Here is a 27,716-nt window from a genome sequence, read left to right on the forward strand (position 1 = left end):
ATATAGACTTTCTGAGCCCTGTTGTGTGTTTAAACAGCAATTTATGACCACATGTGGGGTATTGCCGTACTCGTGAGAAATTGCTTTACAAATGTTGTGGTGATTTTTCTCCTTTATCCCTTGTGAAAATGAAAACATTTAACTTTTTATTGGAAAAAAATGTTGATATTCATTTATACGGCCTAGTTCTAATAAATTCTGCAAAAGACCTGTGGGGTATAAATGCTACTATACACCTAGATAGATTCCTTAAGGGGTGTAGTTTCCCAAATGGGGTCACTTTTGGGGGATACCTACTATTTCGGCCCCGCAGGGGCTTTGCAAATGCGACATAGCACCTAAAAACCATTCCAGCTAAATTTGAGCTCCAAATACTAAAAGGCGCTCCTTCTCTTCTGAGCCCTTCCATATGTCCAAATACCTGTTAATGACCACATATGGGGTATTGCCGTTTGGAGAAATGCTTTTCAAATGATGGGGTGCTTTTTCTACTTTATTCCTTGTAAAAATTTAAAATGTCCATGTTTTATCAGAAGAAATGTCATGCCAATTTCATGGCCTAATTTCACTAAATTCAGCAAAAAAACAGCGGTATAGTTTCCCAAATGGGGTTACTTTGTGGGGTTTCCATTGATTTGGTCCCGCAGGGGCTTTGCAAATGTGACATGGCGCCGCAAACCATTCCAGCAAAATTTGAGCTAAAAAAAAGCCAAATGGTGCTCCTTCCCTTCTGAGCCCTGCCATGGGTCCAAACAGCAGTTTATTGCTACATATGGGTTCATGCCGTAATCGGAAGAATTTCCTTTTCAAATGATGGTGTGCTTTTTTTCCTTTATTGTGAAAATGGAAAAATCTGAGATAAAACTACATTTTATTAGAAAAAACTTAGATTTTAATTTTCCCTGCCTAATTCCACTAAATTCAGCAAAAAACCTGTCGGGTCAAAATGCTCACTATACCCCTCAATAAATTCCTTTAGTGGTGTAGTTTCCCAATGGGTTCACTTTGGGGGGTTTTCCACTGTTTTCGACAGGGGCTTTGCAAATGCAACATGGCACCCGAAAACCGTTCCAGCAAAACTTGAGTTCCAAAAGCCAAATGGTGCTCCTTTCCTTCTGAGCCCTGCCATGTGTGCAAACAGACGTTTATTGCCACATATGGGGTATTGCCATAATCGGGAGAAATTGCTTTCCAAATGTTCGGGTGTTTTTCTCCTTTATGCCTTGCAAAAATTGAAAGTTTCTACGTTTTATTGGAAAAACTTTAGATTTAAATTTTTGCAGCCTCATTCCACTAAATTCAGCAAAAAACCTGTGGGGTCAAAATGGTCAGTATACCCCTTGATAAATTCCTTGAGGGGTGTAGTTTTCCAAATGGTGTCCTTTTTGAGGGTGTTTCCACTGTTTTGGCCCCACAAGACCTCTTCAAACCTGTCATGGCGCCTAAAATATATTCTAATAAATATACTGAAAAAAATTGATTCAAACAGATTTTCTGCAAAAAAGAAAATGAAATTTGTATATTTTACCTCCACTTTGCTTTAATTCCTGTGAAACGCCAAAAGGGTTAAGAAACGGAATACTTTCAGTGGTGCAGTTTTTAAAATGGGCCACTTTGGAACTGAAAAGGCTTTTGAAATTTACTTCAAAATGTGAGAAATTGATGCTAACGTTCTAAGCCTTGTAACGTCCTTTAAAAATAAAAGAACGTTCAAAAAACGATGCAAACATAAAGTAGGCATATGGGAAATGTGAACTATTGGGTCAGTAATGTGTATTTTTTATTTCAAATTGGTTTAATTTTATGGATCTTAATGTATTGTCATCCATGTGTTATTGTTGTATGTTATATTTTTCGTTGTTACTGTTTTAATTGTTTCTGTGGAGCAATGAAACTACTTATTAAAAATGCTATTTTTTGCTAATTTTCTCTAAATTTTGGTGTTTTTGACAAATAGACACTGAATGTATCAACCAAATTTTACCACTAACATAAAGTACAATGTCGCTTGGATAGGTGAAAGCATTACAAAGTTATTATCACATAAAGTGACACATGTCAGATTTGAAAAATGGGGCTACGTCCTGAACATGCCATCTATTCCACATGCTTAACCCCATAATGACAAGGCCATTTTGCGCGTCAATGACCAAGGATTATTTTTTGTTTTCTCACGGTCGTATTACAAGAGTCGTAACTTTTTTTTCATTCCGTTGACATAGCCGTATAAGGGCTTGTTTTTTGCGGGACGAGTTGTATTTTTCAATTGCAATATTTTTGGATGCATATAATATATTGATTAACTATTATTAACTTTATTTTAGGAAAGAATTGAAAATAAACAGCTATTCCAGCATTGAGTTTTACGTTATAAATGTATGCCGTTTACTATGCAGCATAAATCACGTTATCATTAATAACATTAACCCCTTAATGACCAGCCTATTTTAGGCCTTAATGACCAAGCCATTTTTAAAGTTTTTCCATCGTCTCATTCAAAGAGCTATAGCCTTTTCATTTTTGCGTCGACATAGCTGTATAAGGTCTTGTTTTTTGCGGGACAAGTTGTAATTTTTAATAGCACCATTTTGGGGTACATAGAATTTATTGATTAACTTTTATTAACTTTTTTGGGGGGGAATAGAAAAAAAACAGCAATTTCACCACTCTTTTTGGCGTCTTAAATCTACGCCGTTTACCGTGTGGTATAAATAACACAATAACTTTATTCAGTGGGTTGTTGCGATTGCAATGATACCAAATTTGTATAGTTTTTGTATGTTTTACTACTTTTACACAGTGAAAACAGTTTTATTTTTAAATTATTTGTTTTTGTGTCTCCATATTTGAAGAGCCGTAACGCAATTGTAGGAGGGTTTTTTTTTTGCGGGACAACTTGTCGTTTTTATCGGTATCATTTTGAAGTAGATACGACTTTTTTGATCACTTTTTATCACATTTTTTTTTAAGGCTGTATTCAAAGAAAACAGCAATTTTTGCATGTTTTTTTATTTTATTTTTTACGACGTTCACCGTGCGTGTTAAATGATGTAATAAGTTTATAGTCGGGGTTGTTATGGACGCGGCGATACCAAATATCTGTAACTTTTTTATTTTATTTTGTTTGTTAATAATAAAGCAGTTTGTAAGGGGGAAAAGTGGGTTTTTCATTCTTTATTTTTTTCACTTTTTTTTTTTTCACTTTTTATCAAACTTTTTACTAGTCCAATTAGGGGACTTCACTATGCGATTATCCGATCGCATTTATAATACACTGCAATACTTCTGTATTGCAGTGTATTATGCCTGTCCGTGTAAAACGGACAGGCATCTGCTAGGTCATGCCAGAGGCATGATCTAGCAGGCATTCATTACAAGCAGACCTGGGGGCCTTTATTAGGCCCCCGGCTGCCATCGGAGACACAGACACTCGGCGATCTTATCGCCGGCTGTCAGTGGGATGAGAGGGAGCTTCCTCCCTCTCTCCAAAACCACTCAGATGTGGTGCACGCTATTCAGCACCGCATCTGAAGGGTTAAACGGGTGAGATTGATACTAATATCGATCTCACCCGGTCGAGCAGGGACGCACCCAGCCCTCAGCTACCTCTGGCAGCTGAGAGCAGGGAGATTTGACAGCTCCCTGCTCTGTTTACTTATTCCGATGCAGCGACGTAAAAAGTCTATTGCATCGGAATAAGGCCCGTTAGTGACCGACGTAAAAACACTATGGGCCGGTCACTAACGGGTTAATCTTGGGGCCCCTTCTCCTGTTATAACTGATTACAATGCATTGTAAATCGGTTATAACAGGAGAAGGGGCCCCGTTATTAATCAATCATATGAAAAAGGACTCCACAGTGTCCTCTGTTTCAAATGACCTAGACAAGGCATCGACCCTCACATTCTTGTCAGTAGTGGAGTTCGAACCGGAACTGAGCAAAGAACAACGACCACCTGGCTTGACGAGGATTCAGCCGTTGAGCCGTCTGTAGATAGGTCAGGTTGCTGTGGTCTGTGAAGTCTAGGATAGGATGAGCTGCGCCTTCCAGTAGGTGTCTCCACTCCTGCAGGGCCAGCTTGATGGCCAGTAACTCCCGATCCCCAATTGAGTAGTTGCGCTCTGCAGGAGAAAACAGCTTAGAATAGTTGCCACATACCACAGTCTTGCCTTTCGAACCTCTCTGGAACAAAAGTGCACCGGCACCAACAGAGGAAGCGTCCACCTCTACTGAAAACTGTAGGGATACATCAGGGTGATGAAGAATAGAGGCTGACGTGAAGACTTTTTGAAAGGTTTTAAATGCGACTTCTGCTTCTGGAGTCCACACCTTGGCATTCATGCCCTTTTTAGTGAGGGTGGAGATGGGAGCTGTTAATGAAGAGAAGTTGGGAATGAACAGCCGGTAGAAGTTGGCGAATCCCAGGAAGCGCTGTATGGCCCATAAGCCTTGGGGGTGTGGCCATTCCAGGACAGCCTTTACCTTCTCAGGGTCCATTTTTGAGACCCTGATCGGAGATGATATAGCCCAGGAAGGGTAGAGACTTCTTTTCAAACACGCACTTCTCCAGCTTGGCATAAAGATGATTCTCCCTGAATTGAAGCAACACCTGGCGGACATGACCCCAATGAATCAAAAGATCTGGGGAAAAAAATGTAAATGTCATTGAGATACACCACAACACAGACACAGAGGAGATCATGAAAAATGTCATTGACAAATTCATTAAACACCGCGGGGACGTTACACAGGCCGAGGGGCATGACCAGATATTCATAGTGTCCATCATGTGTAAAAAATGCAGACTTCCACTCGTCACCCTGACAAATCCGGATTAGATTGCAAGCCCCCCGCAGGTCTAGTTTAGAAAAAAAAATTGCCCCCCGTATGCGATCAAACAGTTCCGAAATCAAAGGCAATGGGTACCTGTTCTTCGTGATCTTGTTGAGTCCTCGGTAGTCAATGCAGGGTCGGAGGGATCCATCTTTCTTCTTGACAAAGAAAAACTCGGCTCTGGCCAGGGATGAGGATTTACGTAAGAAGCCCCTCTCCAGATTCTCCTTAATGTAGGCTGACATAGACTGGGTCTCAGGCAAGGAGAGAGGGTATACTCTACCGCGAGGAGGGGACAAATCAGGAACCAAGTCGATAGGGCAATCATATGCTCGATGTGGTGACAATATCTTGTTGAAGACATATGAGAACAGAGAGTAACAAGGAGGCAACCCTGCCAGTGACTGATGCGGAGGAGACTGAGACGGTTGGACATGCATCAGACAGTGGTCGAGACACTTGGGACCCCACTGGAGAACCTCTCCAGAGCTCCAATCCAGGACTGGGGCGGGTAGACGGAGCCAAAGCAAACCCAGCAGCACGGGGTTGACGGCCTTGGGCAGGACAAACAGGGAGATGAGCTCAGAGTGGAGAACTCCCACTTGGAGTCTTAATGGCTTGGTCACAGACAAAACTGGGTAAGGCAAAGGCAGTACATCTACCGAGGCAACGATCAACAGCCTTTCCAGCAGAACAGTGGGCAACTGAAGAAGATCCACAAGGTCTTGGCAGATGAATTTGGCTGCAGAGCCAGAGTCCAGGTAGGCAGAGACTGGATGGGACCTCTCGCCAGCGACGAAGGTCACAGGAATGAATAGTTTGAAGGAGAGTTCTCTATTAAATGCCGTATCGTCCAGGGTTGTCTCTTCAATCAATCCTAGGCATTGGGGTTTTTTGGCTTCAGGGGACATAGACGCACAACATGGCCAGCGAGGCTGCAATATAAACAGAGTCCAGAGGTGCGCCTGCGCTGTTTCTCTTCAACGGACAGTTTAAGCCGATCCACCTGCATCGGAACCTCGGGTGGAGGAGTAGAAGAAGGCAAGAGGGGTTGCTGTAAGTTGGGTGCCAGTCTAGGAAGCCATCTCTCCTGTCGAACTTCTTGAGATCTCTCTCTGAGCCTTATGTCCGCTCGAGTAGCAAGTAGAATCAGGTCGTCCAGGGCAGCTGGTAGATCTCGAGCAGCAAGTTCGTCCTTGATCTCGGGAGATAGGCCATGCCAGAAGGATGCTACCAAGGCATCATTGTTCCAGGACAGTTCTCCTGCCAGGGTCCGGAACTGGATGGTGTATTCGCCAATGGAGGCGTCCTCCTGGCGAAGGTTAAAGATAGCAGTGGCTGCCGACGAGACTCATCCAGGCTCCTCGAATACAGTACGGAATAACCGCACAAACCCCTGGAAGTCTCGGGTTCCTGTCGTTCCCAGATTTGATTCGCCCGCGCCAGGGCCTTGCCGGCAAGTAGAGACGTAATGAAGGCGATCCTGGCTCCGTCCGAAGGAAATGCTGGGGCATGCAGAGTGCATATGGCATTGGTTCAGAAACCCCCTGCACGTACTTGCGTCTCCATGGAACCGAGGTGGCAATGGCAGCGAGAATCGATGATCCGAACAGGAGCTACCAGGAGGTGTAGTAGGAGGGTCGATCAGAGGAGCTTGAATAGGAGCAGAGAAGGAAGTAGCTAGCGCCCCCTAGCTGCTGTGCCATAGAGTCTACTGCCATAAGAAGTTGATCCTGTCGTGCTCGCAGATACTTCAGGTCCACCTGCATGGCTTGGGAAGGTGACAGGCCCTTGAATTGACCAGCGGGGTCCATGGCCTGAGCATACTGTCACGGTGCGGAGTGTGGACCCACTGGGCCATACCGCGTAGCGGGATAGCAGCTGCCCAACTAGGTACAATACAATCTCTATAGTCCAGAAAGGGTACCTGAGGCAATACAGACAGTAGCGGAGACACAACTTGACTTTCACTGTAGATGGCACAGTAGATGCAGCGGAAGACACGACTTGACTTTTACTGTAGATGGCTCAGTAGATGCAGCGGACGACACGACTTGACTTTCACTGTAGATGGCACAGAGGCACGGTAGCACAGGATACAGGGTACAGGCAGCAGGAACGGGTAACACTGGAAACTGGAAAACACTAGGAGACCATTTGCAAGTCAAACTTTAGGTATACAACAATGCTCAGGCAAGGATCAAGTGGACAGAGCCCTTTTTATAGTACAGCAGCATTCCGGGCTAATTACTAATTATTAACAACTGGACGCGTACTGGCCCTTTAAGGCCGTGCACGCTCGGGCGCGCGCGACCTTCGGGAAACAGTCTCAGAACCCGGAAGTGAGTGCCGGCATCTCCCTGGAGGGAGATGCTGCCGATAACACAGACGTCCATGGCCGGGGCCGTCAGAGGGTAATTCTGAACGACGGTCCGCGGCCATAGACGTTACACATGTATTCTGTCGTTAGAACCCACATGGACCACGACAGCTGGATCATGAACAGCCCCTCCCAGTAATTTATCCACCCGTACATGCCGAACCCTGGCACCATGCCGAACCCTGGCACCAGGGAGCCAGCAAATCATTCTTTTGAGGCGGTCTTATTCGATCCGTCTTCCTGATTATAGAATACCCTACAACTACTAATTGTCTTGCCTTATCTTCATTATCATCCCACCGACTACTAGCTGGGCTGTTCTCCCGGCTGTTAGGGAGATCAGTATCCACTAGCGCTGCCATTTCTGAGACCGACAACTTTGCATCATCATCCAACATGGCAATTTTGCTTGGAATAACAGAAACAGGATTGGCCTTCCTTTTCTTGGACCCCTGTCTACATTAACCCAGCTACTTACCTGATCCTGCTGACCCTGCTGACCCATGACTTCATCCTCCAGATATATCCCACTAACTGCGTGCTCAGTGAGCAGCATGCTTCGCTCAAGATTGTCTATCGCCCTCAGGCTTGCATTTTGCTCCTCCAGATCTCTAATCTAGTTTCCAGGTGAACAACATGCTCACATCTGCCACAGAGGTATTCACCCTGGAAGTCCGGCTCCAGTCCTGCATACATATGGCATATGTTAGTTACACCAATGTAATAATTTATAGAATGTAAAATGAGCTAATATTTTGCTCAGCTACAGTATATTGTAAAATCTATATCAGTAAGCATTAGGCTGGGTTCACACGACCTATTTTCAGGCGTAAACGAGGCGTATTATCAAACGACGACGCGTAAATTGACTGCCTCGGCAAAGAAGTGCAGGGCACTTCTTTGCAACGTAATTTGAGCCGTTCTTCATTGAAGTCAATGAAGAGCAGCTCAAGATTTACGAGCGTCACAGACGCCTTACATAATGCGAGGAGGAGCTTTTACGTCTGAAACGAGGCAGCTGTTTTCTCCTGAAAACAGTCTGTCTTTTCAGACGTAAAAGGCACTTCTCGTGTGCACATACCCTTATAGTAATAATCATTTGTAGAGGTGCTGTGTCCCAAAATGTTGTCAGTGTGTTACAATCACTTATACCAAACAATCTTTGGGATTTGTTTCTCCTCCCCAGGGCCAGACCAAACTCAATATGAGGGTCATCTAGGGTCACACATGTTTTTGCAGTATGTTTATTTCTCTGCAACTGATCCAAACTGATTGAAAAACCGATGTTAAGTTGACCTCATATTGCATCAGTTTCAATTAGGTTTTTTTCAACCTGTCACATATTGACCTCCACAATCATGACAGAACTGATGATTGATGACTGTACTTTGGTATCAGTTTGTGTGTCATAGGAATTGATAGGATCCGTCAACCGTTTCACTATGATCACTTTTTTTTAAATCAAAAACATGTATCAATGTACAGATGTAGTTATCTTTATCTTGACTTATCTTTTGTTGTGTGATATGTGTGACTCTACTCCAAGTTATCAGAATCAAGATAAATATGGCTACATCCATATTACTACTGTTAACCAGTTCCAAGATGTAATACGAAAGTAATGACATCCTATGGAAGTCTCCGTACCTTCATGAGTTTCCGAATGCTTGTACAGAGGTGTTGTATGCACTCGGTGTTATGCCATATGAATAAAAATTGTGCCGTGCTCCATCAGTTGCCATATGTGTGCCAATTTTCTCCAATAAAAGTCAATTGAGACTTAAAAATTACATTCACATTTACGAATCTGTGTAAAAATCTCTGTACAGGTACTGTATGAATATAATTTTTCTTCTCTAAACTACTGTCAGGAAAGACAGGATCTAAACTAGGAAATAATTTGGAACTCATACAGTACAGGACCAGATGGGTTACAACCTAGAGTTCTTAATAAACTTAGTCCAGTTATTTCTGTCCCCCTTTTCATAATAATCAGAGATTGTCTAGTGACTGGTATAGTGCCAAGGGACTGGCGCAGGGCGAATGTGGTGCCTATTTTTAAAAAAGGCTCTAGGTATTCCCCGGGTAATTATAGACCAGTAAGCTTAACATCAATCGTGGGAAAAATATTTGAGGGGCTATTAAAGTAAGGGTGTCGCAATTTTTTTTTTATATCAATTTGCTTTTAGTGTTTTATTAAAAATGTTTTTATTTATTTGTGTGTTTGTGTTTTACTTTTTTTATTTTCGAACTTTTTCTTCTCTATGGGGGCTGCCATTTTTTTTTTCATCTCTGTATGTGTCGATTGACGACACATACAGAGATGGAATACGGCACATACATCCCACATGCGCCGCTCCCACACAGTCCAAATGGAAGGTCTTTGGCCGAGCGACATCCGGCGCCATTTTCTTGTGGATCGGAAGCCGCGGCCGGACAGTAAGATTACTACTTCCGGTCGCGGCTTCCGGACATGTGTTCTGAAGCAAGCACTAGGAGCAGAGGGAGCAGACGGAGCGGATGGACCTGAGGGAGCGGCGGCGGCAGGAGCAGGTAAGTTATGTCTGTGTTTGTTCGTGTTTTACTGTGTGATTACCACTGTATGTAAGCCTACTACACTGTGTATTCGCTCAAAAAATAACGACACACAGTGTAGGAGGTTTGAACATTCAATCCCCTCCTTTCTCCTGGCACTAGCCAGGATAAAGGAGGGGGGATTGTTTGAGGACGCTAGAGCGAGTGTGTCTTCTCAATTTTTGCAGCATAAAGCAATGTGGTTGCTTCGCCACATGCCAATGCTGCAATTTTGGGAATTGCTCCCTCTAGTGACCAGCACAGGGAAATGTTATAAATTAGAATCTAATTTATAATATTTCCTGACTCGTGAAAAAATAAAAAAAATGAGAACAATGTTTAATCATTTACACACTAACTGTTTAACTAAAAAAAAAAAATAATAATATTCTAGCGACACATTCCCTTTAAGGGACTATATACAGGATTATGTGACAAAAAATAGTATTATAATTGACAAACAGCACGGTTTTTACTAAGGACAGAAATTGTCAAACCAACCTGATTTGTTTTTATGAAAAAGTGAATAGAAGCCTAGACAGAGGGGCCGCTGAGAATATAGTGTTTTTTGAATTTGCAAAGGCATTTGACACAGTCCCTCATAGACGTCTAATGGGTAAATTAAGAATTATAGGTTTAGAAAGTATAGTTTGTAATTGGATTGAGAATTGGCTCAAGGACTGTATCCAGAGAGTTGTGGTCAATGATTTCTACTCTGAATGGTCCCCGGTTATAAGTGATGTACCCCAGGGTTCAGTGCTGGGACCACTATTATTCAACTTATTTATTAACGATATAGAGGATGGAATTAATAGCACTATTTCTATTTTTGCAGATGACACCAAGCTATGTAGTATTGTTCAATCAGTGGAAGATGTTCATAAATTACAAGCCGATTTGGACGCACTGTGTTTGGGCATCCACTTAGTAAATGAGGATTAACATAGATAAATGTAAAGTTATGCATCTGGGTACCAACAATGCATGCATCATATGTCCTAAGGGGAGCTACACTGGCGGATTCACTTGTTGAGAAGGACCTGGGTGTACTTGTAGATCATAGACTAAATAACAGCATGCAATGTCAATCAGCTGCTTCTAAGCCCAGCAAGATATTGTTGTGTATTAAAAGAGGCATGGACTCGCGGGACAGGGATATAATATTACCACATTACAAAGCATTAGTGAGGCCTCATCTGGAATATGCAGTTCAGTTCTGGGCTCCATTTCATAGAAAGGATGCCCTGGAGTTGGAAAAAATACAAAGAAGAGCAACTAAACTAATAAGGGGCATGGAGAATCTAAGTTATGAAGAAATATTATAATAATTAAACCTATTTAGCCTTGAAAAGAGACGACTAAGGGGGGACATGATTAACTTACATAAATATATGAATGGCACATACAAAAAAAATTGGTGAAATCATGTTCCATGTAAAGCCCCCTCAAAATACAAGGGGGCACACCCTTGTACTGTGTTCTGGGCCTACTCCTGGTTTTGGTTTACAAAATAATGACCAAAATACACCCGTGGCCTAAGCGTGATATTCAGAGGATTATCACAAGGGGGTATATATACTGTACATACATATACACAAATACCTATACATAAATAAAAACAAATACATATAGATACACACAAAATCTTATACACACATAAGAATCCATACAATCACAAATACAGTAGACAGAGAGTCAGGGAACGAGTGTCAGTGCAAGATTAAGCCTAAGGGATTTTTGCATAAACTTTAAAATAATATATCTTAGCTACAGTTCGTTTTTGCTATTCACTTATATTTTATATTGGAATTTCCCCTAATAATATTTTATTCATAATAAGGTTCAGAATCTAATTCAGACACATAGTTGTAAATGAGTATACTATAGATACTTGCTATTTATGTAACTTGAGGTTAATATTAGGGGCTGTAACTAGGAAACACTGGGCCCCATAGCAAACTTTTGACTGGGTCCACCTCCCCTGAGTGGCACACAAAGCCCGCCCTTGTAGATAGTGCCCCCTGTAAATAGTGTGATACAGCCCCCTCCTGTAGACAGTGCTATACAGCGCCCCCTGTAGACAGGGCTATAGAGCCTCTCCATACAGTGCTATACACCCCCCCTGTAGACAGTGCTATACTTTGAAGTATCACAAAGAGGGACAATCGTTGCGGTGCGCAACGCCACATTTTTTATTTTAAGCCACGCCTCTAATCCCGCCCAATCCCAGCCCTACACACCCAGTTCAGCCCACACAGTATCATGCTCCCATAGTGCCCCCACACAGTATAATGCCCCATAGCTGCCAACATACAGTTTAATGTCCCATACATTATAATGCCCACACAGATGCCCCATACAGTATAATGCCCACACAGATGCCCCATACAATATAATGCCCACACAGATGCCCCATATAGTATAATGCCCACACAGATGCCCCCATACAGCATAATGCCCCATAGCTGCCCCATGCAGCATAATACCCCCATAGCTGCCTCCACAGTATAATGCTCCCCATAGCTGCTCCACACAGTATAATGCCACCCATAGCTGCACCCACACAGTATAAGGCTCTCCAAAGCTGCCCTTACACAGTATAATGCCTCCAATATCTGCTCCCGCACAGTATATTGTCCCCCATAACAGCCCCCACAGTATAATGCCCCCAGCAGTATAATGCCCCCCATAGCTGCCCACACAGTATAATGCCCCCACAGTATAATGCCCCACACAGTATAAATCCCCCTCATAGCTGCCCCCACAATATAATATCCCCAATAGCTCACCCCACAGTATAACTCCACCCATAGCTGCCCCCACACTATAATGCCCCCATAGCTGTCCCCACAGTATAATGCCACCCATCGCTGCCCGCACAGTATAATGCCCCCCATAGCTGCCCCCACAGTATAATGCCCCCACAGTATAATGCCCCCATAGCTGTTGCCACAGTATAATGCCATCCATAGCTGTCCCCACAGTATAATACCCCCCATACAGTATAATGCCCCCCATAGCTGTCCCTAGAGAATAATGCCCCCACAGTATAATGCCGTCCTTACAGTATAATGCCCCTCATATAGTAAAATGCTCCTATGGCTGCCACCATAATAGCCCCCCTTGCCTACCCAATATAATGCCCCATAGTGCCTAATAGAAAAATAATAACATAATTGTAAAGGATCTGCCAGGCACAACTTCTGTGTATACGCCCATAGGCAATCAGTCGGCACCTGAGTCTATGTCTCTGAGACTGACTCCAGCTTCCACCACTCAGGCTGGCAGGCTTAGGAGTGGGAGAGCCTATCGCAGCCTGGCCAGACAAAGCTAGCTCCCGCCCTCTGTCTATTTATACCTGCCTTTCCTGTTCCTCCTTTGCTTGTTATTCTTTTCGTGTGATTTCCTGGCCCAGCTACAGCTTCTGACTATTTGATCCTGCTCCATACTGACCCTGGCTTACTGACTACTCTCCTGCTCTGCGTTTGGTACCTCGTACACTCCTGGTTTGACTCGGCTCGTTCACCACTCTTGTTGCTCACGGTGTTGCCGTGGGCAACTGCCCCTTTTCCCTTTGCTTTGTGTACCCTTGTCTGTTTGTCTCGTGCACTTACTGAGCGTAGGGACCGCCGCCCAGTTGTACCCCGTCGCCTAGGGCAGGGACAGAGTGGCGGGTAGATTAGGGCTCACTTGTCCGTTTCCCTACCCCCACCATTACATAATCACAAGCCCATATACCTAGTCTACACTGGTCCCTGACTCTACTATGGACCCCCTTGAGACCCTGGCCCAGCAAATGCAGGGTCTCTCCCTACAGGTCCAGGCCCTGGCTCAGAGGGTCAACCAGCCTGACGCTACCATGGTAGTGCCCATCACCTCACCTCTTGAACCCCACCTCAAGTTGCCTGACCGGTTCTCAGGGGACCGGAGGACTTTTCTCTCCTTTCGGGAGAGTTGTAGGCTCTACTTTCGCTTAAAGCCTCACTCCTCAGGTTCTGAGAGCCAGCGGGTGGGTATTAATATGTCCCAGCTCCAGGAAGGGCCCCAAGAGTGGGCCTTCTCCTTGGCTCCTGACGCCCCTGAACTTTCCTCCGTTGATCGTTTCTTTTCTGCTCTCTGACTCATTTATGACGAGACTGACAGGACTGCCTTTGCCGAGAGTCAGCTGGTGACCTTACGTCAGGGTAAGAGACCTGTTGAGGAGTATTGTTCTGACTTTAGGAAGTGATGCGTAGCTTCTCGGTGGAATGACCCTGCCTTAAGGTGCCAGTTTAGGTTGGGCCTGTCGAACGCCCTGAAAGACCTGCTAGTTAGCTATCCCTCTTCTGACTCCCTAGACCAGGTTATGGCTTTAGCGGTACGACTTGACCGACGTCTCAGGGAACGACAACTTGAACGTTTTTGTGTTTTCCCCTCTGACTCCCCCATGAAGCCCCCCGAGGTCCCGTTGCTTTGCTCTTCCACGGAAGACTCGGAGGTACCTATGAAACTCGGGGCCTCCGTGTCCCCCCGACAACGTAGAGAGTTCCGCAGGAAGAATGGTCTCTGCTTCTATTGTGGGGATGACAAGCATCAAGTGAACACCTGTCCTAGGCGTAAGAATAAGCAGCCGGAAAACTTCCGCGCCTAAGTGATCATCGGGGAGGTCACTTGGGCGCACAGGTATTTCCCGTAAATATGAAACGTAATAAAATCTTGCTTCCCTTTCAGGTCTCTTTTGGTGGTAGGTCTGCTACCGGCAGTGCCTTTGTGGATTCAGGGTCTTCTGCTAATATCATGTCTGTGGAATTTGCTATGTCTCTAGCTATGCCTTTGATTGATTTGCCTAAACCTGTCCCGGTAGTGGGTATCGACTCCACTCCTCTTGCTAATGGTTATTTTACACAGCATACCCCTGTTTTTGAACACCTTGTTGGCTCCATGCATTTGGAGCAGTGCTCTGTACTGTTGATGCAGGGATTATCGTCCGATTTGGTTTTAGGCCTTCCCTGGTTGCAGTTGCATAATCCCACGTTTGACTGGAATACTGGGGAGCTTACCAAATGGGGTAATGAATGCTTGATGTCATGTTTTGCTGTTAATTCGATTTCTCCCCCTGAGCAGGTGAACACGCTACCTGAGTTTGTTCAGGACTTTGCTGATGTTTTCTCTAAGGAGGCCTCCGAAGTGTTACCTCCTCATAGAGAATACGATTGCGCTATCGAATTGGTACCAGGAGCTAAGCTCCCTAAGGGTAGAATATTTCATCTTTCTTGTCCCGAACGTGAAGCCATGAGAGAGTATATCCAGGAATGCCTGGCCAAGGGTTACATTCGCGCCTCTACTTCCCCGGTAGGTGCTGGCTTCTTCTTCGTAGGGAAGAAGAATGGTGGTCTTAGGCCTTGCATTGACTACCGTAACTTGAAAAAGGTCACTGTAAGGAACCAGTATCCCCTTCCTTTGATTCCTGATGTCTTTAATCAGGTTCAGGGGGCCCAATGGTTCTTTAAGTTTGGTCTACGGGGGGCGTATAACCTTATCCGCATCAAAGAGGGGGATGAGTGGAAGACTGCGTTTAACACGCCCGAAGGTCATTTCGAATACCTCGTCATGCCCTTTGGGTTGTGTAATGCTCCTGCGGTCTTCCAGAATTTCATAAATGAGATTTTAAGAGATTACCTGGGGGTATTTCTTGTAGTGTACCTTGATGACATACTGGTGTTTTCCAAGGACTTGTTCTCCCACATTGAGCATGTCAGGAAGGTGCTCCAGGTCCTTCGGGAAAACAAACTGTTTGCGAAAACCGAAAAATGTGTGTTTGGGGTACAGGAGATACCATTTTTGGGTCAAATCCTTACTCCTCATGAATTCCGCATGGACCCCGCCAAGGTCCAGGCTGTGGCGGAATGGGTCCAACCTGCCTCCCTGAAGGCGTTACAGTGTTTCTTGGGCTTCGCTAATTATTACAGGAGATTTATTGCTAACTTCTCGGTCATCGCTGAGCCTCTTACGGACCTCACTCGCAAAGGTGCTGATCTCCTCCACTGGCCTCCTGAGGCTGTCCAGGCTTTTGAGGTCCTTAAGAAGTGCTTTATCTCGGCCCCGGTGCTGGTTCAGCCCAACCAAATGGAGCCATTTATCGTGGAAGTTGACGCATCCGAGGTGGGGGTGGGGGCTGTCTTGTCCCAGGGTACCAGGTCCCTCACCCATCTCCGTCCCTGTGCCTACTTCTCCAGGAAGTTTTCGCTTCTATGATATTGGCAACCGCGAACTCTTAGCCATTAAATGGGCATTTGAAAAGTGGCGCCACTTCCTGGAGGGGGCTAGGCACCAGGTAACGGTCCTTACCGACCACAAGAATCTGGTTTTCCTAGAATCTGCCCGGAGGCTAAACCCGAGACAAGGTCGATGGGCGCTATTTTTTACCAGATTCAACTTTTTGGTTACCTATAGGGCTGGGTCTAAAAATATTAAGGCCGATGCACTGTCGCGTAGCTTCATGGCCAGCCCTCCTTCGGAGGAAGATCCTGCTTGTATTTTGCCTCCTGGTATAATCATTTCTTCGATTGATTCTGATTTAGTCTCTGAAATTGCGGCTGATCAAGGTTCAGCTCCCGGGAACCTTCCTGAGGACAAGCTGTTTGTTCCCCTGCAATTCCGGCTAAGGGTACTTAGGGAAAATCATGACTCCGCACTATCTAGTCATCCAGGCGTCCTGGGTACCAAACACCTCATTGCCAGAAACTATTGGTGGCCTGGGTTGCCTAAAGACGTTAAGGCCTACGTCGCCGCTTGTGAGGTTTGTGCTAGGTCCAAGACTCCCAGGTCCCGACCAGCGGGCTTACTACGTTCTTTGCCCATTCCCCAGAGACCTTGGACCCATATCTCCATGGATTTTATCACCGATTTGCCTCCATCTCAAGGCAAGTCGGTGGTGTGGGTTGTAGTAGACCGCTTCAGTAAGATGTGCCACTTTGTGCCCCTCAAGAAACTACCCAATGCCAAGATGTTAGCTACCTTGTTTGTCAAACACATCCTGCGTCTCCATGGGGTCCCTGTCAATATTGTTTCTGACAGAGGGGTACAATTTGTTTCATTGTTTTGGAGAGCCTTCTGTAAAAAGTTGGAAATTGATCTGTCCTTCTCCTCTGCCTTCCATCCTGAAACTAATGGCCAAACTGAGAGGACTAATCAATCTCTAGAACAATATTTAAGGTGTTTTATCTCTGACTGTCAATATGATTGGGTCTCATTCATTCCCCTCGCCGAATTTTCCCTTAATAACCGGGTCAGTAACTCGTCAGGGGTCTCCCCCTTTTTCTGTAATTTTGGGTTTAATCCACGGTTCTCCTCCGTTTCACCTGGTAGTTCCAACAATCCCGAGGTAGAGGTCGTTCATCGGGAACTGTGCACAGTCTGGGCCCAGGTTCAGAAGAACCTAGAGGCATCCCAGTGCGTACAAAAGACTCAGGCTAATAGAAGACGTTCTGCTAACCCCTTGTTTATGGTCGGGGATCTGGTGTGGTTATCGTCTAGGAACTTGCGCCTTAGGGTTCCGTCCAAGAAGTTTGCTCCCCGGTTTATTGGGCCGTATAAGGTAATTGAAGTCCTCAATCCTGTCTCCTTCCGACTGTAGCTGCCCCCATCTTTTCGAATACACAACGTGTTTCATGCCTCCCTCCTTAAACGATGCTCCCCGTCCTTGGCTCCCTCGAGGAAACCTCCTGTTCCCGTTCTCACCGCTGAGGGGGTGGAATTCGAGGTGGCCAAGATTGTGGACAGCAAGATGGTCCAAGGCTCCCTCCAGTACCTGGTCCATTGGAGAGGATACGGGCCTGAGGAGAGGACTTGGGTACCCGCCCGGGATGTTCACGCTGGGGTATTGGTCAGGAAGTTCCACCTCCGTTTCCCCAATAAACCAGGTCCACGTAGAAAGGTTCTGGTGGCCCCTCATAAAAGGGGGGGTACTGTAAAGGATCTGCCAGGCACAACTTCTGTGTATACGCCCATAGGCAATCAGTCGGCACCTGAGTCTATGTCTCTGAGACTGACTCCAGCTTCCACCACTCAGGCTGGCAGGCTTAGGAGTGGGAGAGCCTAGCTCCCGCCCTCTGTCTATTTATACCTGCCTTTCCTGTTCCTCCTTTGCTTGTGATTCTTTTTGTGTGGTTTCCTGGCCCAGCTACAGCTTCTGACTATTTGATCCTGCTCCATACTGACCCCGGCTATTTGATCCTGCTCCATACTGACCCTGGCTTACTGACTACTCTCCTGCTCTGCGTTTGGTACCTCGTACACTCCTGGTTTGACTCAGCTCGTTCATCACTCTTGTTGCTCACGGTGTTGCCATGGGCAACTGCCCCTTTTCCCTTTGCTTTGTGTACCCTTATCTGTTTGTCTCGTGCACTTACTGAGCGTAGGGACCGCCGCCCAGTTGTACCCCATCGCCTAGGGCGGGTCGTTGCAAGTAGGCAGGGTAGATTAGGGCTCACTTGTCCGTTTACCTACCCCCATCATTACAATGATTACTTACTTATCCCCGTTCTGACGACGGGTAGTGGATCCTTCTCCTATGGTCTGTGCTGTGAGTAACTCGGCGCAGACAGGCGCGGTGATGTCACTATATCGCACCTGTCTGCACCGAGCCATTCACGGCGGAGTGAATGCTGGAGCAAGGAGTAGTTGCTCCAGCATTCAGAAAGCAGCACCAGCGCTGTGTGGCTGTGGCGGCCCTTTGGGCCTCCCATGCATTAGGGTCCCAGTCGCAATTGTGATTGTTGCGACCCCTAGAGCTACACAACTGTGTACAGTAGCCTATGGCAGAGCAGGGAGACAACTCCCTGCTCTGTCATAGTTTTCAATAGCATTCAAACTATTGAATGTGGAGTCGCTACCGCTGTAACAGCCATGGCAGCTGCTAGCGGTGCCTCCGGGCACTGGGGGGTCGTGCCGGCTGGTGGCATGGGCCCCCTTATGCCGTGGGCCCCGTAGCAGCCGCTATGGCTGCTACAATGTAGTTACGCCACTGGTTAATAATTGGTCTGATTAGGAACAAATGGTGTCAATGAGCGCCACAGTTACTATGTGCAGTGGCGTAACTACTGCTATAGCAGCCATAGCGGCTGCTATGGGGCCCGCGGCATGAGGGGGCCCGTGTCGCCCGCCGGCACGGGCCCCCACCATGGCTGGAGGCTCCACTAGCAGCCGCTATGGCTGCTACAGCGGGACGCCACTGAACACTACGGCAGAGCAGGGAGGTATCTCCCCGCTCTGCCATTAAACAAAAGACATGTATCCCCTATCCACAGGATAGGGGATACATGTGTGATCACTGGCATAGATAGGGAGAACGGGGGACTGAAAGTCCCCTGAAGTTCTCCATCACAAACCTCTGACTTCCGGGGTCTGTGTCGGTAGCTCCATAGAAATGAATGGAGCGCCGGTCGCGCTTGTGCGCATGCGTGACCAGCGCTCCTTTCATTTTTATTGAGCTGCGCAGACGCCGGAAGTCAGAGGCTAGTCATGGAGAACTTCAGGGGACTTTAGGTCCCCCGTTATCCCTATCGCTGCCAGCGATCACACATGTATCCCCTATCCTGTGTATAGGGGATACATGTCTTTTGTCTTTTCAAACTGTAGGTCGCATTTTGGGAGGTTGGGGACGCTGTATGGCGTTCCCTACAGTGGGGGGCTGTATAGCGTTCCCTATAGGGGGGCTGTATGGCGTTCCCTACAGGGGGTGCTGTATAGCGTTCCCTACGGGGGGCTGTATGGCGTTCCCTACAGGGGGGCTGTATAGCGTTCCCTACAGGGGGGCTGTATGGCGTTCCCTACAGGGGGGGCTGTATAGCGTTCCCTACAGGTGGGGCTGTATGGCATTCCCTACAGGGGGGGCTGTAAGGCGTTCCCTACAGGGGGGGGTTGTATGGTGTTCCCTACAGACCCCCCTGTAGGGAACACCATACAGACCCGCTGTAGATAACGCCATACAGACCCGCTGTAGATAATGCCATACAGTCCCCCCTGTAGATAACGCCATACAGCCCCCCTGTAGATAGCGCCATACAGCACCCTCTGTAGATAACACCATACAGTCTCCCTGTGGATAGCGCCATACAGCCCCGTCTGTAGATAACGCCATACAGCCCCCTCTGTAGATAACGCCATACAGCCCCCTCTGTAGATAACACCATACAGCCCCCCATGTAGATAGCACCATACAGCCCCCTCTGTAGATAACGCCATACAGCCCCCTCTGTAGATAGCGCCATACAGCCCGTCTGTAGATAACGCCATACAGCCCCCTCTGTAGATAACGCCATACAGCCCCCTCTGTAGATGGCGCCATACAGCCCCCCTGTAGATAACGCCATACAGCCCCTTTTGTAGATATCTACAGAGGGGGCTGTATGGCGTTATCTACAGGGGGGGCTGCAAAAAAGGCACTATCTACAAGGCGGGGGGTTGTGTGACACCCAGGGGAGGGGGGCCCCAGTCAAAAGTTTGCTATGGGGCCCAGTCTTTCCTAGTTACGCCCCTGACTATGTGATTCACCCTCCAAGGTTATACATTTTCATATTTTATATCCTGAAGATGTCACTCTTTCACTGCTCTACATGGAGATAGTTATCTTTTAGTTATGGTGTAGGTCCGTGTTCCTCAATGTTTCTAAGCTAAGCATTCCATATCAAATAAATTACATCGAAGTACCCTCAACACTATGCTCATACTCTATGCTAGACCTATTAAACTCACAGCATCAGGACAATGTGAGTACCCTCTAGAGACATGGTGTGTGCCCCCTAGGGTAAACTTATCGCACGTTGACGACCTAGGGTGTAGGTTATAGATAGCAACTTTAACAATGAGCTTCTTGTCACATTACTCAATTTTGAAAAACTACAATCAAATTAAATAAAACTATCTTTCAACTTTTACTGCTTTATAATTCTTCAGGATCCTGGAACATTCTGTAAGTCTCTACAAGTTGCTACCAAAGGAACTATATACATTAATGACAATGTGGTAAGTAGAATAAACTTAAATTTTGCACATTATTTGAACATATGTATTTGGTCTATTTTGTAATATCTAATACTTCTTCTAATAATTATTTTTAATTTAACATTTGAGTTACCCATGGGGTAGTTTAATGCCAGTTTTTCGTGTCAGTTTTTCAGAGTTTGAAATAGAAAACCAACAAAAACATTTTGTTTCCCTAATATTTATTTCCATTTATAACATAGCATGCTTGTCAAGTGGGTAGGTTTGTGACGCAGTTTAGTTTTTAGTTAATTTATTTTATTTTTTATACATCTTAACATTAATTGTATATACATGATATGATATTTTTAATTCAAAGCAGCCCAGTTAGAATAGAAGCAGCCTTGTAAATGACATTATAGACTAGTTCTGCATTCTCTTTTGGTTGTCCAGCTATTACTGACAGCTAGGCACTCAATTGTCAGAAGAACAATACTTCATACATCTGCGTGTCTGGGGCAGTGTTAAAAATAGATAATAATGATCCTAACCATGCAAAAAGTTATTGGGTAGGAAGTAACAGGTAATATAGGAAATATGCACAGCTTTCTTATGCACTGAACAACAAAATCAGTCACATAAATTACAATTAAATGTGTGCAATAGTGGCTGCAATGTAGATACCTAGGTGTGAGGGTTTATACTAAATACTTAAAAAGCATACTGATAGGTTTATATGTGTGTATGCTTGAGGTAGGGTATACAATTGTATGCTCCATTGAATGGGTCAGAGTGAAAAATAAACAAACAATCTCTGTAAAGGTATACATGCATTGTCATGTGCGTAGAGCTCATACGGCAGCACATAATGAGTATTTTGGACTCATAGGCATTTTTCATGCTGCCATATTGTGCCACCATGAGACAATGCTTCTAGGAGAGACAGCATGTGATGGAGATTATTTTCTCGTGAATCTGTGGTAAAAAAATAAATAAATAACAACCTGTGTGTCTCTGTATAAACTTAGCACATGTAGATCCAGTAGGGCCCATAGCAGGCTATGGGTGCAGCATTGTGAATCCAGACCAATAAGATGGCCGATCTATTTTCACAACGTTAGGAGCGATTTTGGTTTATGCTAATGAGCTTTCTTAATGCCCAAGTGGGTGTATTTTTACTTTCGACCAAGTGGGCGTTGTACAGAGGAGTGCATGACGCTGACCAATCGGCATCATGCACTCCTCTCCATTAATTTACACTGCACTAGCGATATAGTTATATCACTATGTGCAGCTACATACACAAGCCCTAACATTACTACAGTGTCCTGATAATGAATACACATGACCATCCAGCCTGGACTTCATGTGTACTCAGAATCCTGACTTTTCTGAATCTTTTTTGTGAGATTCCAGCAAGTGAAACAAAATCTCGTTTAGCTCCGTAATCTCGCGAGATTTCGTTTCACTTGCCGAAATCTCACAAAAAAGATTCAGAAGTGTCAGGATTCTGAGTACACATGACGTCCAGGCTGGATGGTCATGTGTATTCATTATCAGGCCACTGTAATAATGTTAGGGCTTGTGTATGTAGCTGCACATAGTGATATAATTATATCGCTAGTGCAGTGTAAATGAATGGAGAGGAGTGCATGATGCCGATTGGTCAGCGTCATGCACTCCTCTGTACAACGCCCACTTGGTCGAAAGTAAAAATACGCTAGATCTTGCTCCATCTAGTGACCAGCACTGGGAAGTGTTATAAATTAGAATCTAAATTTTAAAAAATTTAAAAAAATTAGAAGAATGTTTAATCACTTATACACTAACTGTTTAACTAAAAAAAAATAAAAGAAAATTCTAGCGACACATTACCTTTAAGATGGCTAGATCTGTATGTACTTTTAGTCACACATGTAGTGTACAATTTCCTAATACTCCTGAGTGCACTACAAGTTACAAGTTGTTTTCATGCTTATTATACATTCCATTGTCTAATAATTATTTCTTTTCTAGGTGTCTTCTGAAACTCAATTCTGATGTATTGATGGTATGGTCTCAATAAGGACTCAATGTTTAGCCCTCTATCAGACAGTCCTTTATTATCAATGCCATGTTTGGAGAGACCAGATGTTTTCTAAAGTGTGCTCTCATTCATTGGAAATATGTTCTACAAATACTACTGTACTTCTAAATTTCAGCATGTTTTTATATATTTCATGTCTGCCTTTTTGAAAAAAGAAATTGTTTGACTGACCGATGAGTCCATGTTCATGAAGATTAAAAGATACAAACATCATACGTAGGCACATTGGTTTTGATGGAACAGGTTGCCTCCACAAAGACAACTAAACCAAATCACATGCAAAATATTTAGCTTTTAATAATGGTAACATATTCACAACTTCTACTACCTGGAAGAAGTTTGGTTATTGTTAACAAAAAATAAATATTCCCAACAAAGACATAGCTTTTTTTTTTAATGATTTATTAGGATGAACATGGAGAAAACATTGATAGTAGCTACAAATGTATTTTTTAGATTTGAGGCTATATGCTGTATTCCAATAATGGTACAATACTTGGGAATCCACTTACACAGAGAGAATAAAGACTGATTGTCTTTGACAGCTCAATGTCATTGTAGGCACTGTAGGCCTAGAAGGAAGCAATAGATCTTCTATTTTATTTTATTATATGTAGTTGAACAATGCTAGCTGGTTACTGATTGTTAACTATGAGGCCCAGTATCCCTAATGATAAAGCTGAACTGCCCGATCACAAGAGCAGGAAGTTTGGCTATGGAGACAGTGAAGCACGTTCGGTCGAAAGCTATTCCTCTCATCTCCCCCATACACGCTCGGCTTGACATGTGCATGTTCTCTAAATACGGAGAAGGAGAAAGCCACCCTGGCAGCAACTTGTCTCATTGTAAACAAAAGGGCCGGGCATGTTGAAATCTAATGTCCAATGCTTCTTTCCACCGAAATCTGCTGTCGGAGAGTGACAGGACACCGTCGTATAAATTAGATGGCTGGCCAGTCCCGTTGAAATGTGTTCAACATTAACATTAACTGACATTAATCTAATGTGTACGGCCACCTTAACTGCTGAAGGAACTTCACTATAAATCTTACAATAGATCTTATGGTAGTTATACTTTAAAAGAAAATAAATGAGGAATCTGTCCATCAGCCCTATCATTTACAATGTTGTTTTTGCCCAGGTATTTGACATTTTCCCAGTTTGTCCAGTCTATCTAGAAGTCAGTAAAGACCACTTAAAACTTATATAACATTACATTTTGAGGCTCTGTTTAATAATTTTGCTTGTGCGTACAAATAAAGTACTGTTACTTATTTAACATTTTTGCATGTAGCCTATTCCTTACAATGTGGTCTATCAGCTGATTTAGGAAGAGGATTGCATGGAGATTGAATAGAATTTCATAAAACTGATGTGCATGTGCACTACACGGCACATTGGAAGTTTGTAATTTTTTTATAGAATAGGCGTTTTAGCAACAAACATCCATTACATTGAATATAGGATAGGACAGGGTAGAGAAGGGTGGGATAAGGTAGGACAGGATAGGGTAGGATAGTATAGAAGAGGTGAGATAATGTAGGATAGGGTAAGTTAGGTTAGGTTAGGAAAGGATAGGGTACAGTAGGGTAAGATAGGTTGGGGTAGGTATGGGAGGATATTATAACATAGGAAAGGGTATGGTAGAATGGAATTATTTAATTCTTAACAGCATTTCAGGTTGATTATATTATTTCTTCAATACGTCTCACAACACTTGGTTAGGTAAACAAAACAGATGTGCCAACATTGTGTATCATCATAATTATAAGATCTCTTAAATTAAAAAGTATAACAATTCTAATTATTGCATATGGTATACTGTAATGACATTGTGCTGCAGTAGTAACTGAATATATATATATATATATATATATATATATATATATATGTATATATGTATATATATATATATATATATATATATAGTACAGAATTACATCACTAATGTTATGTATTGTGGTCAGAGTAAGAGTAAACCAATGTCTGAAGAACAATTTATTGAGAAAAGAAAATCCTATCATACTGTAGATTACAGTCATTTTAGCTCTAAAAAAAGATCAGGGAAAATAGATTTTGTGATTTATCTTATTTTTTTTCCCAACTTTAAATAAAAAGCTGTTTATTTGACTATGCCATTAAAGTTTTCTCTCATTATTGTCCTAAATAGATAAAAAACAATGACCATTAAAGAGGCTCTGTCACCACATTATAAGTGGCCTATCTTGTACATGATGTGATCGGCGCTGTAATGTAGATTACAGCAGTGTTTATTATTTAGAAAAACGATCATTTTGACGGAGTTATGACCTATATTAGCTTTATGCTAATGAGTTTCTTAATGACCAATTGGGCGTGTTTTACTATATGGCCAAGTGGGCGTTGTACAGAGGAGTGTATGACGCTGACCAATCAGTGACCAATCAGCGTCACACACTTCTCTCCATTCATTTACACTACAGATAACGATATAGCTATATCACTATGTGCAGCCACATAAACACACTATAACGTTACTTCAGTGTCATGACAATGTATATACATTACCTCCAGCCAGGACGTGATGTGTATTCAGAATCCTGACCACTGCTCTGCGCTTCTCTGTGATTTACAGCATAGCAGGCGTAGTCTTGCAAGATTACGCTGTAAGCTATCATTTACAGCGAGATCTCGCTGTGCTGAGCTGTAAATCACAGAGACGTGCAGAGAAGTGGTCAGGATTCTGAATACACATCACGTCCTGGCTAGAGGTAATGTATATTCATTGTCAGGACGCTGCAGTAATGTTAGTGTTTGTTTATGTGGCAGCACATAGCGATATAGCTATATTGCTATGTGCAGAGTAAATGAATGGAGAGAAGTGTATGACGCTGATTGGTACACTTCTCTCCACAACGCCCACTTGGTCAAAAAGTAAAACACGCCCAGTTGGTCATTAAGAAACTCATTAGCATAAAGCTAATATAGGTCATAACTCCGACAAAAATGAAGGTTTTTCTAAATAAAAAACACTGCTGTAATCTACATTACAGTGCCGATCACATCATGTACAATATAGGCCACTTATAATGTGGTGACAGAGCCTCTTTAACTGACCATCAAGTGGACGTAACACATGGTGAGCTATTTTGACAGCCCAAAAGGACTGTTTCATAATTGATCTGGCATAACTAAATATTTAGTGCTTGAATTCCTAAAGGTCGGTGTTGCATAATGCCATAAACGTTTGCATAAACCCTTAGAATTATTCTAAAAAAGCTGGAAGGATGACATATTGACATGCAAGCTGTAATTTAAACTGGTTATTTTACCATACAGTGGCATAGCTAGCAAGGGGAGAAGGGGGTCGGTGGCCTTGGGCCCACTGAGTTGGTGGGGCCCGCCACTCCTGCCATAACTGTTGCCGCTCCCACTGTCCCCACCATGAATGCCATTGCTCCTGCCATGACTGCCGCGGCCACGCCTTCTATCTAGCAGATGTGCCACATGCTAGGCACATCTACTCAAGCACACCCCTGATGCTGCCCGCCAGAGAGGAGCAGAAGAACAGAAGAAGCCTGCGTGTGAGGGGAGGGTGAGCAAGCAGCCCTCCCCAATAATGGATGGATGTATACAGGGATTATGGGGTTTGGATACAGGGATAAGGGTTAATGCAGGGATGATGGCTGGACCACCCATCATCCCTGTATATAACCCATCATCCCTGTATATACCAGCTATCATCTCTGTATATAAACGCTGTCATCTCTGGATATACTAGCCATCTCTGTATATACCAGGGATGATGATTGTTATATATAGGGATGATGGATAGTCCAGCCATCATCCCTGTATTAACCCCCATCATCCCTGTATATAACCCCATCATCCCTGTATATACCTACCAGCGATCATCCCTGTATATACCAGCGATCATCCCTGTATATACCAGCCATTATCCCTGTATATAACAGTCATCATCCCTGTATATAACCCACATCATCCCTGTATATACCAGCCATCATCCCTGTATTTAACCCCTATCATCCCTGTATATACCAGCCTGGCTAGTATATACAGGTAAGATGGGGTTATAAACAAGGATGATGACTGGTATATACAGGGATGATGGGGATTAATGCAGGGATGATGGCTGGACTACCCATCAACCCTCTATATAACAACCATCATCCCAGTATATACCAGCCATCAACCCTGTATATAACCTCTATCATCCCTGTATGTAGCAGTCAGGCTGGTATATACAGGGATGATGGGGCTATATACCGGGATGATGTGAGTTATATAAAGGGATGATGATTGTTATAAATAGGCATGATTGGTAGTCCAACCATTATCCCTGCATTAACCACCATCTTCCCTGTATATAACCGCATCATCCCTGTATATACCTACCAGCAATCATCCCTGTATATACCAGTGATCATCCCTGTATATACCAGCCATCATCCCTGCATATACCAGCCATCATCCCTGTAGATACCAGCCATGATCCCTGTATATAACCCCCATCATCCCTGTATATACCTGCCATCATTCCTGTATTTAACCCCTATCATCCCTGTACATACCGGCCTGGCTAGTAGACACAGGTAAAATGGGGGTTATAAACAGGGATGATGGCTGGTATATACAGGGATGATGGGGTTATATACAGGGATGATAGTTGTTACATACAGGGATGATAGGGATTAATGCAGGAATGATGGCTGGACTACCCATCATCCCTGTATATAACAACTATCATCCCAGTATATACCAGCCATCAACCGTGTATATAACCACCATCATCCCTGTATATAACCTCCATCATCCCTATATGTACCAGCCCTGTAGTCTAGCCATCATCCCTGCATTAACCCCCATCATTACTGTATATAA

General features: G+C 44.1%; 1 protein-coding gene across 3 annotated transcripts in view; it reads left to right on the forward strand.

The window, feature by feature from the left end:
- LOC142747958 (chloride anion exchanger-like) overlaps positions 1-23,049 on the forward strand; it is an 85,066-nt gene extending 62,017 nt beyond the window's left edge. For all 3 annotated transcript variants that reach the window (XM_075855066.1, XM_075855067.1, XM_075855068.1), the window contains 2 exons: positions 20,724-20,792; positions 22,767-23,049. In XM_075855066.1, coding sequence (XP_075711181.1) covers positions 20,724-20,792; positions 22,767-22,790 — 93 coding nt within the window. In that variant the 3' untranslated portion in view covers positions 22,791-23,049. The remainder of the gene's footprint in view (positions 1-20,723; positions 20,793-22,766) is intronic.
- The last annotated feature ends 4,667 nt before the right edge of the window (positions 23,050-27,716 follow it).

This window comes from Rhinoderma darwinii, chromosome 3 (genome assembly GCF_050947455.1).
Source record: "Rhinoderma darwinii isolate aRhiDar2 chromosome 3, aRhiDar2.hap1, whole genome shotgun sequence".
Taxonomy (NCBI): domain Eukaryota; kingdom Metazoa; phylum Chordata; class Amphibia; order Anura; family Rhinodermatidae; genus Rhinoderma; species Rhinoderma darwinii.